The 16,402-nt window shown below is 36.1% G+C and overlaps 3 protein-coding genes across 3 annotated transcripts in view; 2 read left to right on the forward strand and 1 right to left on the reverse strand.

Annotated features, from left to right (window-relative positions):
- Positions 1–371: 371 nt before the first annotated feature.
- Positions 372–5,129, forward strand: LOC112045641 (integrator complex subunit 15). Its single transcript, XM_024081911.2, has 6 exons — positions 372–542; positions 615–907; positions 1,044–1,298; positions 1,630–1,771; positions 2,390–2,667; positions 3,821–5,129. Exons 1-6 carry the CDS (start codon positions 464–466, stop codon positions 3,971–3,973), a joined length of 1,200 nt encoding a protein of 399 aa, XP_023937679.1. The 5' UTR covers positions 372–463; the 3' UTR covers positions 3,974–5,129.
- Positions 5,038–6,140, reverse strand: LOC112045642 (ribosomal RNA-processing protein 7 homolog A). Its single transcript, XM_024081912.2, has 2 exons — positions 5,944–6,140; positions 5,038–5,862 (listed from the first exon to the last, which is right to left on the reverse strand). Exons 1-2 carry the CDS (start codon positions 5,975–5,977, stop codon positions 5,111–5,113), a joined length of 786 nt encoding a protein of 261 aa, XP_023937680.1. The 5' UTR covers positions 5,978–6,140; the 3' UTR covers positions 5,038–5,110.
- Positions 6,141–6,766: 626 nt separating this feature from the next.
- LOC112052799 (serine/threonine-protein kinase SMG1) overlaps positions 6,767–16,402 on the forward strand; it is a gene marked incomplete at its 5' end in the record, with an annotated part of 151,569 nt that continues 141,933 nt past the window's right edge. Inside the window, one exon of the mRNA XM_052885915.1 lies at positions 6,767–13,519. Within this exon, the coding sequence (XP_052741875.1) occupies positions 6,767–13,519 (6,753 nt within the window). The remainder of the gene's footprint in view (positions 13,520–16,402) is intronic.

Genomic DNA, 16,402 nt, shown 5'->3' on the forward strand with positions numbered 1-16,402 from the left:
AAATGAAGAGTAAATTAATCACAGATCACTATAGACAAATTAATATATGATCAAACTTTGTTCTTTGCACAGAATATGAGAATCACAGAACACTAATACTGAATTACTAATGAGAATACAGAATTAGAAATTAGAATATAGAAGCCACAGGCAGCACAGACGATCAACAGATTAATAAGTTACATCTTTGCTTTATGGTTCTATGCATGTGCTCTGTGGCACCATAGAAAATATCATAGTCATTTTAATATTTTATTTTTCTGTCTACGAATTTTCCATATTTTTATATAATGTGGTTTAAATTGTATAGTCCATAGATAATCATATGTATTGTATAGTCTTTGTCAAACCAAATGTCAATGTCACAAATATTCTGTTGTCGTCCTCTGTGTTTTCAGTTTTTTTAACTAAACTTTAGTCCTATTTGTTTGAAATTGCAATTATTATATTACTTACAACTAATATGTCTTTTTCCGATCTAAAACATTCTTTGCGAAAGTATGACTTTCCGGCTTGTGCAAAAGAAGCTCTTATCAAAATAGGTGATTGTTCATATTCATTGATTCTGCTTCCAAAACTTGTTTTGTTTTTCTTAAATTGTAAATATATTTCAGAAATGTTGCTGGTTGGGCGAGCAGCACCTACAAACAAACAGCTCGATGTAGCCATGGATATAATATCAGAGTTCGTGTTCTGTGAAACGGATAGACGTGGAAACAGACGAGGTCTGAACCCCTTACAGGAGTTACAGCTCATTGATATCATCTGTGACTATATATCAGCTTGTACCAACGAGACTACCAAAAATACAATATTTTTATCTCTGTTTGGCAGTATGGAAAGTCAGAGGAAGTTGAAAATTTTAAGTATTTTGGCCAGTATGGCTGTATCAGCCTCTAGCACACCTGTAAGTTATCAATCTAAATGTTTGATGTTACTGTTTATAATTAGTTGATTGCAAAATTAAGCAAGATAGTATCTGGTCTCTGCCACTTGGTTCTAGTGCTATTGTTTCTTAAAAAGCTTTATTTACTGTTTGGCAGGTATTGTTAGCTGTAGGTGTGTGGCTTCAACAAATGGGATCATCATCACCACAATCTTTGCAGTTGGTTGAAAATGTTATCAGGGATCATTTTTACCTCAACACATCCAATCAGACTGCCCTTAAGGTTTTAGCGAAAACAGCTCCACAATTTGTGTCCAACTTTATAACAGCTGTCACAGAGCTTTATATGCACGACTTGCAAAGGGTTAAAAAGATGCCCCCTAAGAACTTGTTGGAAATTATCACTGCCTGGGTAAGGACTCATATAATTTCCAATGTACCTGTAATGTATGTTAGGGTAAAGAACATCTTGCTCTTATTATAGATATTCCACAGACAAAATGTGTGAGAGCTGTAGGCCTAACATGCAACCTAAAACATGTCTTGTGCAGACAAAATGACATTGTTATTCAGATGGGATTTTTCTCTTGACAAGATTTATGTTTTTGGGTCTCATGTTAGGCCTGCCTATGTACCTATTTATATTTTGTTGTAATTATAAAATTGTTTTTGCTTGTAATTATAAAATTTTATAGATTGTAATGAATTATTGCAATTTACATAATTATGCAAACCATTTTCAGGTATACTCAAACCCCACACTGTGTATGTCTGCTCAGTTGAACCCTGCGTCTCTACCTAATGGGTCAATACCTATGGGTGCAGTCACCCCGCTTGCTGGCCTGATACACTGGTGTGCCCTGGCCCCTCTTTATATTGATGAAGGTATTATTTCATCAAATATAAATATTATTATTTCAACAACCTCATTAGTCCAGTGGTGGTATGTGGTTTCAGATCAAATCCTTAAATCCTTAACTTTTATTAATTGATGTTGATATATTTCTGATCCTTATCCCATGTACTACACAAAATTAATATAATTTATATTAAATTTGATTGCTTGTGGGTACTTCATGGCCATGAAGTACTCACAAGCAATTTGCTTAAAGCTGTTGCAGCTGATTGCACAATAGTAATGAATTAAAAAAAAATATATATTAAATTTGATATGAATCAACTACCCTATTAGTTTGTGGAGAAGGATATATATTATTATCACAGCCGATGGACATTCATTGCTGGACATACATCTTTTGTAGTTGCGTTGCTTCACATAATATAATTGTGTCTGCTGTACTTGCTTGATGTCACTTCAGCTTTGCAAATCTTTAAGCTATGTTGGCGACTTTGGGTTCTTGTATGTATGTTCTCATTTCTAAATTAATGCAAAAGAATAATAATAAAGATATTATAATTATAGATATTTCCCCCACTTGCTTAGCGATTTTTGTAATGCCTATAATGCTAATTAGCTACTGTTTAAAAAAATGTAAATTACAGACACAGAAATAGAAGAACTACCCATAAAGCGAATCAAACTAGAGGATGAGAAGTTGCCAATCATTAAATCAGTACCCAGCAAGTCCTTCACAGAAGCAGAGTTGTATGTGAAGCTACATCTCGGAGTCCTCCACAGCTTGCGGGCTGGGCGGAGGACCCACGGGCCGCCCACTGCTGTCAATGCTCAACATTTAGCTGCTCTGACACCATTGGTGCAAAACTATGCTCACCAACTATTGAAGTGTGGTGTTAAGTTACAAAATGATACTAAGTTGCAGGTAATGTACTAAAAAGTTATTCAAGACATTGGAGTTATACTCCATAGCCACACTTTTAATGAAAAAGTGACATTATTTTTACAAGAATTAAAACTGTCATATAGGTCCAGTGATAAACTTTATATGACTTTTGATCCTATGTTTGAAGATATTTCTACTAAAAATGTTTGTTGTTGTTGTTTACACATTTGATTTTTTTTATTCTTTGACAATTTAGCCCTTAAATAATATCTCACCTGATGTTAAGTGATAATGCAGTCTAAGATAGAAGTAGGCTTACTTTGAAAAGGTACAAGTTTATACTACCCATCTGACAATTTCTACACGATATACTGGAACGCTAAATACAAAAAAGTGGTACATCTTTGGCAGGTAGGATGATAACTAGCCAAGGCCAATGACTCAAACCACCAGACCAGATCTGAGCCAATTTAGAAATCGTAAAATCCTAAATTTAACCGAGTTGAGAATTAAATCCAGGGCCTCTCTCTATGTTGAGAACCACTGCACATACCAATTGTCATGGCTTAAAGAGCATCTTAAGTACAAGTCATTATCATCTGATAGTGAGCATTACAAAGGTAAACATTATCATCCTAATCCTGCGAACCTGTATTGTAGCAGCATGGAGTCAAGCTCCCAATCTTGGCCTCCAATAACAACACAAACCATTTTAGAACATGGGTATAGGTGGTATGATCCAAAAGTTACTAAAATAAACTGATATTGGATACTTTAAATAGATAATTGGCAAATTTTATTTTAAAATAATTTTTGCCCAAGATTTCCTTTACATTTCTTATTTCTTTTCTTTCTCCCTTCTTTTAACTTCAATTGCTTATACATTATAGTGAAGGAAAACATTGTGAGGAAACCTGCATACCAGAGAATTTTCTTAATTCTCTGGTGTGAAGTCTGCCAATCTGCATTGGGCCATTGTGGTGGACTATTGGCCTAACCCTTCATTCAAGCTCAGCAGTGTGCGGAATATGGGTTGATAAAGATGATGATGATATAAATTTATGAAATAATCTACTATTTTAGTACCCATAACACAAACTTACTTTGGGGTTAAGTATTGATGTGCGTATTGTGTAAATATATTGATTTATTTATCTTAGACTGAATTTCCTAAAAATGATTTTTCTTACAGGACTGCTTAGACAGAATGGGTCAATCAGTGCAGGTGGCACTCGCCAATGGTTGTGTATATGGCAACATCAGTAACCTGCTGGCTGCTTTAGACACGTTGCCAGAGAACAGGCTCCTGCGCATTATTATCAAGTGCCATCAACAAAGCATATGACAAGTCCTTTGATTAGAAGAGAACAGTAAAGATGACAGTGAGAAAAAGTGACTTACTATGAAACATGTGATAGATCATAAAAAATAAATCACAAAATGTGACTATGAAGTGAAATGTGACTTGTTGTAGAATTGTAATTTGAATGAAATTCTATACATACTGAAACACACGTGAATTGAATAGAAGTAGGCGGTATATAACTTAGGTTCATTATGATTGGTAATTAATTGATCTCTACAATGTCCAGACATAGCATTTGTATATTGTAAAGATATTGTTAAGTTTCCTGAAGATGCTTCAGTTCAGTGTCTGGTAGTGGTGTTGGTGATGAATATTCATGAATGACAGAGAGACTCGTGGAAATAGGATTACTGTAGAATATCTATTCAAAAAGCTACATATATAAAATAAAAGTGAAAAAAGTAAAATTACTATCTTAAAATTAATATTATAGAAAAAGAATTATCAGCCAAGCTTCTTACCCTTTACAGAACCATAATGCTTACATTGTGCATATTATGCAAGTGTCGCCGCACACAGGCCACACGCAATAGCCACAAACGCCGCCACAAGAAGCAAGAAGGAACCACAAAAGTAGCTGAAGCACGCAACAGCCACTTGTGGCCGGTGTTTGACACTTGCGGTTGGTGGCTGCTACTCTTCTAACCTGTCCATGCAGTATTCAACCTTCTTTGGTTGAAGGTTGAATTGTGCTGCTTTTGATAAGAAAACATTGCCATAGAAGACGAATCCGCAGTTATTGGATACATCCAATTTGAACAGTGCAGAATTGTGTGAGTGGCGTGTTGCAACGTTTTGTATTGGTGTGGTACAAAATGTACGTCCATCTCTGAAAGTATATAGCAGGTTCATATCAACTTTCATTATTTCCGTAAATGATGTTTTGGTTTATTGATGTCTTAAAAGTAGAATATATTTTAATTATGCCATTACTTTAATTGTTTTTTAAAATGGTTTGAAAATTCAGTTAATTTTATAATTTTATATTTGCAGAATATTTGATAAATAACACAGTAATATATTGAGGTACAAATTAAAAATGATTATAGTATGTATAAAAACAATTTCTGTATTCAAAGACTTATTATATTTATGAAAATATGTTTAATAATATATTTAAAATGGCTTAAATCTACGACTTTGTTTTATTTGCACTATCTTCTTTTTGTCCTCTTCAAACTTTTGTCTGAGTGAAACTATGTGTTTCATCTTGGTCTCCCTGATTTGAAAGGTGTAGAAGTTTTTCAATTCTTTCCTCTTTTTCTTAGACTCTTCTTTAGCCATGATTTTACTCTCTACTTTTTCTGTACGAGCAAAGCTTTGTACTTTTCCTCCCTTGGTTACTGTTATCCATCCTTCATCATCCTGTTGCTCAAGTTGTTTCTCTTGTTTTTGTTCAGACTGGGTCTTGTTATCATGTGTTTTCATGAATGTTTCAATTCTCTCCTTCAGAACTTGAGGCAGTTCTACAGCAGCATTGTGCTCCTGGATCCACTTCTTCATCCCCACAATAATCTCATGGCCATTTGAATTCATAGGACGTAATTCTGTTAACTCAAGAGCTTTGTTTAACTCAGATACCTTTTTGAATACCAAATAACATACTTTAAAAGAAAGTTTACAAGTTTCTTTTGTGAACTTTTCAGATTGTATCTCTGCATTGGGTTTTGTGGCGAAAATTACAGAATTTACTGTTCCAGCTTCAGAAAATGCATTTTTCAGACCTTTTTCATCTGCATAGGGAGGCACGTTAACTATAAACAATGTTCTACCAGATGGTTTGTCACTGGAGTGTTCTCTAACAGAATGCTCTTTAAAATAAATTGTATGAGGCGAAATGGACTGTTCGCTGATTTTTAGTTCCAGAGCTAAAAATAAATGGATGTATTAAACACAAAAGACAAACATTAAAAAAAATATATGTAAAAGCTATTATACAGAGTGGTTACCTCTAAAGTCATGTGTTCGTTTATTGGATTTCATATTAAAGCAGCGAAATTATAGCGCAGCTTTCAAAGTGAACAAGCGTGTAAGATTTTACACATATGTTACAATAAAACAATTAACTTAAAATATATTGTTTTTTATTGGAATTTTAAAAAACACATAACTTTTGAGACAGGTTAAATTAAAATCACAGACGACAAATAAAATGAAGATTAAATAAAAATATTTTTTATTATATTTGACAGCATTTTTTTTTTCAACTGGCTCTGGCGTCTAGCTTTTTTAAAATTTTGACCCCGCTACGAAACCTAACCTAACGTTAGCTTAACTGTGTTTTTACACTTGTTTCACAGGCTTCGGCTTTGATTGTTTAATTTGAAGCACCACTGTCCTTCACTTACATCTAAATTTCAAGTCTTCTAGTTCTACAAGCCATGCTCTCTGAGTTCGAGATGTTGTATAGCTTTACGAGTCGGTACAAGTACCTATGTCTGCTTGGAGCATTGAGCTTGGGCTTGGAGCCAAAGATTAAAATCCTAACTGACAGTTACGTTACGCGACGGTCGCCGTAGATGGGATATTACTCCAATGAAGGCTTGGAGTATATATTCTTTGGATAACTTTATTCTTTGACTCTTTGTCAGTGTGTCAACTTGTCAAGTCACAACTTACGTAGTAACTAATAACTAATCTGTGGTCACAACCCACAAATTGTCAACTGTCACTTTGTGTAGGCGAAGCGTTTGTGTTGTGTCTAAAATTTTGGCTTTATTTTTCTAGTTTAACTTACGGCAATGTGTTTTAAAACAAATACTCGCAGTTTAAACTTTAGTGATGCTATCCACCACAGCAAATAGTAAAGTGAAAAGTTCGAGAATACCGGAGAATACTGATAATTTAGATCGGGACGATTTCGGACATGAAAACACTACGGACGATAAGGTCAGAGGTTATGTTAGCTCGTATGATGGCTCCACGTCGTTTGGAGGGCCTCGGGACTCCCGCTTCCGGTCTCGCGGCCGCGTCACCGAGTTCCGACACTCCCGGGGCGGCGGCAGGGGCGGGTCGCGCGGCCGCGGCGGTTTCCCGCCACGACCGACGTTCGATCACGATGAGAACTCGCACAAGTACCACGAACCGCTAGGACCGACTAACAGCGACGGCTGGTCGCAAGGAAACAACAAATTCTACGACAGATCAGACTTGGCAGTAAATCTGCCCGAGGACCCTCGTATATCCAAACTTCTGCGCCGACTTTGTGCTGAAAGCGATGTCGAGAAATCGCTGGTCATTTGCAACAAGCTGCAGGATGCTGTCATGCTGCCAGAAAATGCACGCTATATTCGAAGATCATATGATATCTTAGTTGAATCCTTATTAGACGTGCTTTATGATGCCCCCAGTCAAGAAACTAAAGAGAATGCAGCCACAGTATTGGGCAGAATTGGATTTGTCATGGGCCCTGATTATCGGAAACACTTAGATTGGATTTTCTCAACATATGCTGTACACAACACTACTATCAAGCACCTGCTCATACTTTCATTCTCTGAGACATTCCAGCTAGACTTGCAGACTCCTAGCTTGGCCGAGTTTGCAGAGATGACACTGGAGAAACTCCAAGGTATTATTGAAGCTACAGACTCGGCCGATGTGTTCATGGCAGCTATCAATGCTATGATAATGATGTCCAACTCTTACCCTGAACACTTTGCTAATCATTTTGTAGACACTGTTGACATATTGGTAGGCTGGCATGTTGATAATGCCCAGCCTAATAAGATCAGAGAGTTTTCACTGCAATCACTATTTAAGTTGAGCCGCCATTGGCAGGCTGATGTTGGATTTTCTGTTAATTTGCTTAATCAATTTGTGGAAGACATGGTGGCTTACTGTCATGAGTTGGACTCAAACAAAGCTGACAAGGAGGGAGATATAAATTCCCACGAGGATTGCATGCAGAAAATAGCATCTTTTTTCAATGTTTTCAACACTGTTGTAAAAAGTTTGGGAACACTATTGAATCCTAATGTGTCTCAAGTAGTCTCATGGTCTTTCTTATCAGACTCTCTCTCAAAAGTACTACAGGTTATGACTGATGCACTTAAGGAAGATGCAGAGTCTGAACTTATTTTTGCAGGCAATGATTGTGTAATGTTACTCATTAAATATTTACAGACAAAATCAACTCCTTGTCTCGCAACGCTTTTTGCTTTAGTGTCTATAGAGATGAATACTTACTTGCAAGTTGATGAGAAACTATGTCTTAGCATTATAAACTTAATATCAACAGCAATAAAAGAAATTGCATCAAACTTGACATTAGAGTTCATAACACAAATAATTGGACCACAGTCCCTGTTGCGTCCATTGCGCTTCTCAGAGAGCAGACAGGTATTAATTGGTGTAATGTCCATTTACAGCAATCTACTTAACTTGAAGAATATTCCTCTTTTGCAAGAGGCTTACAAATATGTTCTGACAGACATACAAAATTCTTATACTATAATATTGCCTCATATAAAGATTATACAGGTTCAGTACACGGAGGTAGTGAGCGAGAATGATGCAGAGAGAAATATTATATTTTATCTTCAATGTTTATCAGAGCTGGCAAACACCAGTAACTCAATTATTGGAATGTGGGCTTTACAACCAAGCATTTTGGAACTACTGGCAATAAAGATGTATCCACATGATGAGATTTTGATGAAAGAGAGACCTGCACTGCAGTATGCCATACTTTATCTTCTCTATTCCCACTGCAAGAAGAACAATCATTTTATAGCCTCAAGTGACTTAGTGATGGATTCTCAACAGAGATCAAGTGATCTTTTTGGATTATCTAATCTTACATTAGGAGAGGTATCTAGTTCCAGCCCCACCTCTGGCCACCTAGCAGTCATACTAAATATACTGAGTATTGTACTGGATGACCAAATGCCGAATGAAAGTTTAATCCTTATTTTGACATGGGTTTCAGATATATTTCGTCAATTAGATAAATACTTGCCCATAGTCAACATGTCAAAACCATTTAATGTTCTGCTAAAAAACATGCTTACCTTAGGATATAGCTTTGATAGCATCATTGTTTTGCTTGTAATGAAGAACTTTCATTTCTTATTGAAGAACAAGAACATGGACTTGAACATGCGTCTGCTGAGAACATTAACAGTTTTATGTATATTACACATAGATAACCAAAACAAAACATTAGCAAAACTGTGCAAGGAAATATTGTTTGGACTGCCATGGGACACAGTACAGCAAGAATTGGATAAACAAATTGTAAAGAAATTTGCGAGCCGCAAATTTACTCACCTAATTATTAATTGTGACACAAAGATAAATTCATTCAAAGAGTATTTAATGAAAGGTTCTTTCTCCATGCTGGCCAATCATCAGTTCAAAGCAATAATTAACTGCCTCATGCATGTAAATCTTAATGACAAAGACTTCCTGCTTAACATATTTGTGTCTTCTTGGCCTGTGCAGAGTTATGATACTGATGAAAATAATTTAAATTTCTTCAGACAGTGTGTATCAAATTTCTCATCTGTCTGTGTTAACTGGGCTCTCTCAGAATTGGCTCACACATGCATATCACTAAAACTTCGTACTGTACTAGGCAAGCCCCAGGAAACTTTTACAAAAATAGAAGGAACCTTAAAGGGAGTTGCAAGAGAAATATCATCTTCTGAAACAAAGTATGTTGCTGATGGTCACAAAGATCTACTAAAGACTGTTACAACAGAGCAGATCAGATCGCGGTGGCTTATTGATTTTATGATGTTCTTAGAGAAATATACTTACAATGCAGCAGAAGGTACTGCTACTGTTCTCCCGACAGTTGCAAAGCCCGTAAAAACATTTTTTCACACCAACTGGCCCACTTGTCGGGAATGGCTGAATAGAGTGCGGCCCGCTGCACTTGCAGTCAGTGTTTACGGTGGAAATTATGGAGCGGCGATATATCATGCATCATTTATATTGCAAAACGCTGCATCATCAAGCACCAATATTGATATAGAGGCGATATTAATGAGTGTATCTCGAGCCTTGATAAAAATCAAAGAACCAGAAGTTCTGCATGGCCTTTATGTGTGGATTAAACAAAAATTTGGTCTTAAAATACCATGGTTGAAAGGGGCAGCAGAACAAGCAAACGCACGCTATGAAATAGCAGCCGATTTTTACAAAGTTCTGTGTAATGATAAGACTAACGAGTCAGGTAATGACACAAAGCCTATATTGGATACTAAGGCATTGAAATTTGTCAATGAGCAAATATACGACAGTTATAAGAAAATTCAAAGTTGGGAAGATATGGAAGACTGGAAAGAAGTGACAGAAGGAAGTGGTTGCAGCTCACATTGGGAGTCTTTAACAGCATTAAAACTATTTGACGAAAATAATGAGATACCTGACTTAGGAGATTGGGATATTCTTAATCCAGCAGCCAAAGAGATGCCTAAAAATACGACATCATACCAGTCGCTACTAGATAAAATAGAGACTACATTAATATGTTCAGCAATAAATTTATACAACAAAGATTATGATGAAAAATATAAACTATTACTAAACGACTGTGAAGATTTATTAAATAAAAGTGCAGAAGAATTCGCTAGAAGTAATGCTGTACATTTCATTAAAGATATTGCTGTACTGCAGTTAGCTAATCAGGGTTTATTGAATTTCGTGAAAAATGGAAAAGCAAGTACTAACCCATTCAAATCATCAGCTCTGAAAGAAAACAGTTTTGGAACAGAAATGAAAAGTTTGATACAAGTTTCATGGTGGCACCAGTATTTTACTAAACTAAACATGACTGAAGAAAATATATTTTATGATGAATGTTTGCGACTAGACGTAATAAGAAGCGCAAGAAAAAATGGCAACTCACAAATGTGTGAGCGAGAGCTCATAAGGCATTTCAAAAATAATTCAGCTTTTCAGCTGTGTTTAAATGTTAACAGCTTAGATGACGTATTTGATGTTCTTCTTTTATCCGATACTACATATGATTTAGACATATGGACACTAAACAATGCTTGTGCGCTGACAGAACTTTGCAAGGTTACCTATGCCAAAGAAGATTTAAAATTGCAAGCTATCAACCTGTGTGCAAGTATATCTCTGGGATTTTCTCAGAGAATAGCATTGGGCGAGCAAAGCTACGAGCTCCGGGAAAAAGGCACGAGAATGTTATTGACTCTATCAAAATGGGTGCAAAACGAAAATGAAAACATTTTAGTGAAAGATTCGCACTTGATAAAATTGATTACAGCTTTACCAGAAATTGGCCTAGTAGATAATAATATTTCAGAAAACGTTATTCCGTTAACTGATGCGGCAGTTGGAAAATTGCTGCAGTTTGGAGTTAATCAATGTCCCGGTTTAGCAAAAGCTTGGGCTAGTTTCGCCGCTTGGTGTTTTAGATGGGGCCGTAAAATGGTCGAGTTTAGTTCCAAAACTCGAGAGCAACTCACGGACAATGATAAGCTTCAGATTGAAAGTGTTATGATTGGATGTTCGCCACAAGATTTCGAAGCAGTGTGTGAAATATTATCGAAAACTAAGGCAACTTGTGATGAAGAAGATATCGACTGGAATGAAATAAATACATCTGAAATGATTGAAAGTCAACTGCGTTCGGTTCCATCATTGAACAATGCTTTCCCCGAGCATCTCGCTTTGCTGGTTGATATCTGGCGACAAGCACAAAAAAGAGTCTTTTCATACTTCGAATTAGCAGCAGACGCTTACTTTAAGTTTTTACAACTGATATGTGCTTCCGACTATATCAATCACAGTGGGGAAAACGCTGTCGTCACTGCGACCCTTAGACTTCTACGGCTGATAGTTAAACACGCTATGGAGTTGCAAACAGTCCTCGAGTCTGGATTAGCAAATACGCCCACTCAACCTTGGAAAGTAATAATTCCTCAACTATTTTCCAGGCTTAATCACCCAGAAACATATGTTAGAAAATGCGTTTCTGACTTGCTATGTAGATTGGCAGAGGATACACCGCATCTTATCACTTTCCCTGCAGTAGTAGGTGCTGTAGAAAATGAACAAAACAGTATAACTGACTTACACGTACCAAGATCTTTCTTGTCGAATGACGCCGATAGCGATGATGATAATTTAGACCTGGAAGATTCCGGTAGCGATAAAGTCGTAAATAATGAGTTGAATTCTTGCTTCCTCGATATGGTGGAAACTTTGGCCAAGCAAGCCCCTCAAACAATTTTGCAAGTTAAGCTTTTGGTGAAAGAGTTACAGAGAATAAACTTACTGTGGGATGAATTGTGTCTTGGTACTCTCGCTCAACACCATTCGGAATTCAGCAAGCGTCTTACTCAGTTGGAGACAGAAATCATAAAAGTAAAGAATAACTCAAATCTAACACCCGAAGAGAAAGAAAAACTCATTAAGGAAAAGCATCGTATTATATTTGAACCTGTCGTGTTTGTTTTGGAGCAGCTCAATCAAATAACTTCAGCGGCGCCAGAGACACCACACGAGACTGCTTTCCAGACCAGGTTCCACAGCGTAATCTTAGATGTTATTGACAAATTGAAGAATCCGGCTAATCCGGAAAAGCCTCAAGAATCTTGGGCACCGTTGAAACAATTTCAAATTAAACTACAGCAAAAGGTTAATAAGAGAACATCTTATATATTGAAAATGTCCGATATAAGTCCCGTGCTAGCCGACATGAAGAACACTGTAATCACTATGCCGGGTGTGCATACCAACCAACGCACCGTGAGAGTCACGATCAAGTCGATAGAAAACAACGTGGCTATTTTACCGACCAAAACGAGGCCTAAAAAGTTGGTCTTCTATGGTTCGGACGGAAAATCGTACACATACCTATTCAAAGGTCTCGAAGACTTGCATTTGGATGAAAGAATAATGCAGTTGTTATCGATAACTAACACCATGTTAGCGCGGGATTCTGAGAACAACGAAAACCAAACGTACAGAGCTCGACACTATTCTGTAATTCCTCTCGGGCCTCGGTCCGGTTTGATAAGTTGGGTGGACAACGTGACGCCTCTGTTCGCGTTGTACAAGCGCTGGCAAAACCGCGAAGCTGCCATGCAGTCTGCGAAAATTAATAAGCCCGTGAACGTACTCAGACCTTCGGAGCTGTTTTATAACAAGCTCAATCCACTATTGAAAGAAGCTGGAGTATCCACGGAGAACAGGAAGGAATGGCCGGTGTCAATCTTGAAGCAAGTCCTGCAGGAACTCACAGCGGAGACTCCGAGTGACTTGCTCGCGCGGGAGCTCTGGTGCAGCAGTGTCAACCCCGAGCAGTGGTGGCAGATGACGCGTCGGTATAGTTACTCTGTGGCGGTGATGAGCACGATCGGTTACATTATCGGTTTGGGCGATAGACATTTGGATAATGTGCTGGTGGACTTGACGTCCGGTGAGGTGGTGCATATAGACTATAACGTGTGCTTCGAGAAGGGGAAGACGTTGCGTGTTCCGGAGAAGGTCCCCTTCAGGATGACTCCCAACTTGGTGACGGCGCTCGGCGTGACAGGAGTTGAGGTAAGTCTTATTGTTTTAGCATTTATTTTGTAATTTTTTGCGAATACTTGACAGGTACACATATTCGTAGATTTGACCAATCATTACACAAAATATGGAGAACATAATTTCATGTTGTTTGGCAGTTTTCGCGTAAAATTACAAAATTATAATGTTCATTATACTCGGAAGCAAAGTTTCATCTGCTTCTATTTATTACAAATTGTCTTTATTCCACAGATACAGATAAACATAAACTTTGTAATAATGCTATCTATATTTCTTCTATTTTAATTGTACTCATATTAATATATGAGTACTTTATTTAGGTCTTGTTAGCGATAATTTCTTTAATTATGTTTTTTTAATTTATACTCATTTCTATTAGTTTATTAAAATACTAGCGGACGCCCGCGACTTAGTCCGCGGGGAATTTAGTTTCTCACAAATCCCGCCGGAATCATGGATTTTTCGGGATGAAATAGCCTGTGTGTTAATCCAGAGTAGCATCTATTTCCATATCCTTAAGAGATTGACATATACCATCGCGGAGTTTTTATGTAGACCTTTTCAATGTGTACAACTCTTAGTACATATTTTGACAAATCTCGTAGGGCCTGTAGCCTGCGTTTGCAATGTAAACGGAAAAATTTAATTATTTACGACATCACATTAGAAACCTCAAAAATAACAGTATTTCTTCACTATTTAATGGATGTTATTATACATATAAACCTTCCTCTTCAATTAAATATATCTTTAAAAAACCGCATCAAAATCCGTTGCGTAGTTTTAAAGATTTAGGCATATATACATAAGGGATATAGGGACAGAGAAAGCTACTTTGTTTTATACAATGTACATGTAGTGATTATAATTAAAACCCCATCTAGTGTCAATTCATATCAGTGGATAAAACGCAGATAGAGGGCATTAGTGGATACTTACTAAAACTGCTTCCTTAACTACGCGACCGTTATTGCGTTATCTGGTGAACAGATGGCGCTGAATTTAACTATTGTCATACAAAAATTGACAAGCCCTTGTACTGTTTTTAAGGTTAAAAATTCAAAATAAAGTATAATATAACTATTACAGAATATAATGAACTCTCAATGATTTAAAATTAACTTTACAATTGCTAATGACAAATCATGTTTGACGTTTTGTAGTGATTATATTACCAGTTCTGTAAACTACCCTGACTAACCTTTAGTTAACCATGTCCCGACTTGATCATCCTGACGGAGGTGGAGGTCGAGCACCAACATTTTATTTATCTCTATATTGCCTAGTAGTAGAATATATATTTATAATATCCTATGTTGTTTATTTTATTCCTTTTATGTGAAATATTTTAATAACCCGCTACTATGCCATGCCTTATGGTTACTCCATTCTCTATTACATCTAACCAAGTCTAAATTATGTTTAAAATTAGTGGTCTAACGATAGTCGTCGCTTTCAGGAAAGTCTTTTCCATATTAAGTTTTGCCTAAAGCATCTTTATCATACGCATACCCTCTCGAGTTAATGGGTGTCTTTAAACCATTAGCAAACAGGAATTTCCTAAGCAAGCGCGTTCCATCTTTAGCATATAATTATAATACCTACTAAAAGTATATCTGTAGCCCTTTTTTGTAACGATGTTTTTATAATTCAGTGTAACAGTGTGAGTTTAGATTTCGTCTGTAATTCCCTCCATCTATTGTATGTGTTACGGTGTTAGACTGAGAGATAATGACTTGTTCCAAACACACATCGTCCAGCGATAAAAACATAGTTACAGAATATGGAGAGCTTCTTTCGCAAAATAAGAAGATTCAATTCTTATAGAATATTAATATACTCCACTAGTAAAATATATTTGAGATTTCATTTACGACTCTTTTACCATTTTGTAAATAAAAATATTATTGTGATTACTTACCGTAATATGTTGATCTTTAGTCAACGCGTGAATCGTAAAGGCTATGTGAGACGAAAATTAATTAAATACAATACACATAATACCAATTATTTTCTCTCCTTTGCTCTCTCTGTCCACTCTTAATATTGTTGTTATGAATAATCCAGAAGAGAGGGATTTAGCTCACAAAACCCTCTAAACTGACTGACTGACTAGACTGCATTATAAATGATTCTTTAGTTATAGATGGAATCTAAGCTACTCGAAGTATTTAATTTTCAGTATGGAAAGTAAAATTTGACATAAAATAGTATAGAACGGATTTTTGCAATTATATTATATTAGGGTTTCAAATGTCCGAGTAATAAAAACAAAACCCTTTTAAGTTTAAGTAAGTTAATACTGTGGCTGCTGCTATTTATATATAACACGGGCTTATACATAAATTAAGTACACAATTTACTTAATTATAGGAAATTGAAAATCTTTGAAACACATCTCGTTAAATATACTTTTTTATTTTACACAAACATTTTTATTAATATATTTTTTTATTTTTAAACATCTGAATGTCGACAGATAGGTATAATCTTTATTACAATAACTATTAATGTTGTATTCATACGGCAAAGAAATCATTAAAATCTTTCATAAAAAATCAACAATAAAGCTTTCATAAAAGTTGAGCGTAGACTTGAATAGGTAGGTACGAACACTTACTATAGAGAAGGTTCACACGAGCAACAAATGTCGCGGGACATTGACAATAATTATTGATGGTTCAAAGATATTATAAAGTTATTTTTATATGTATTTATTTACAAAAATGGCAATAATTTTGACAGCGTTTAAATTCTGCAGTGTTAGGAAAAGCAATTTTGATATGTTTGTTTTATAAATTTTGGTGCAGGTGTCGCGTTAATGTCGCAACATTTATTGAACGTCTGAACCTTGCCATACATTTGCTTAGGATTCTAGACATGGCGGAACACGTG

The sequence above is a fragment of the Bicyclus anynana genome, chromosome 15 (assembly GCF_947172395.1).
Source record: "Bicyclus anynana chromosome 15, ilBicAnyn1.1, whole genome shotgun sequence".
Classification (NCBI taxonomy): domain Eukaryota; kingdom Metazoa; phylum Arthropoda; class Insecta; order Lepidoptera; family Nymphalidae; genus Bicyclus; species Bicyclus anynana.

What these genes read in the sequence shown, in the direction of transcription:
- LOC112045641 (XM_024081911.2), top strand. Translation starts at nt 464, where the DNA reads ATGTCTTTTTCCGATCTAAAACATTCTTTGCGAAAGTATGACTTTCCG. An exon ending in AGAAGCTCTTATCAAAATAG is followed by an intron (nt 543 to 614) that starts GTGATTGTTCAT and finishes AATATATTTCAG; the next exon opens with AAATGTTGCTGGTTGGGCGA. An exon ending in TATCAGCCTCTAGCACACCT is followed by an intron (nt 908 to 1,043) that starts GTAAGTTATCAA and finishes ACTGTTTGGCAG; the next exon opens with GTATTGTTAGCTGTAGGTGT.
- LOC112045642 (XM_024081912.2), bottom strand. Translation starts at nt 5,977, where the DNA reads ATGAAATCCAATAAACGAACACATGACTTTAGAG. An exon ending in ACGAACACATGACTTTAGAG is followed by an intron (nt 5,863 to 5,943) that starts GTAACCACTCTG and finishes ATTTATTTTTAG; the next exon opens with CTCTGGAACTAAAAATCAGC.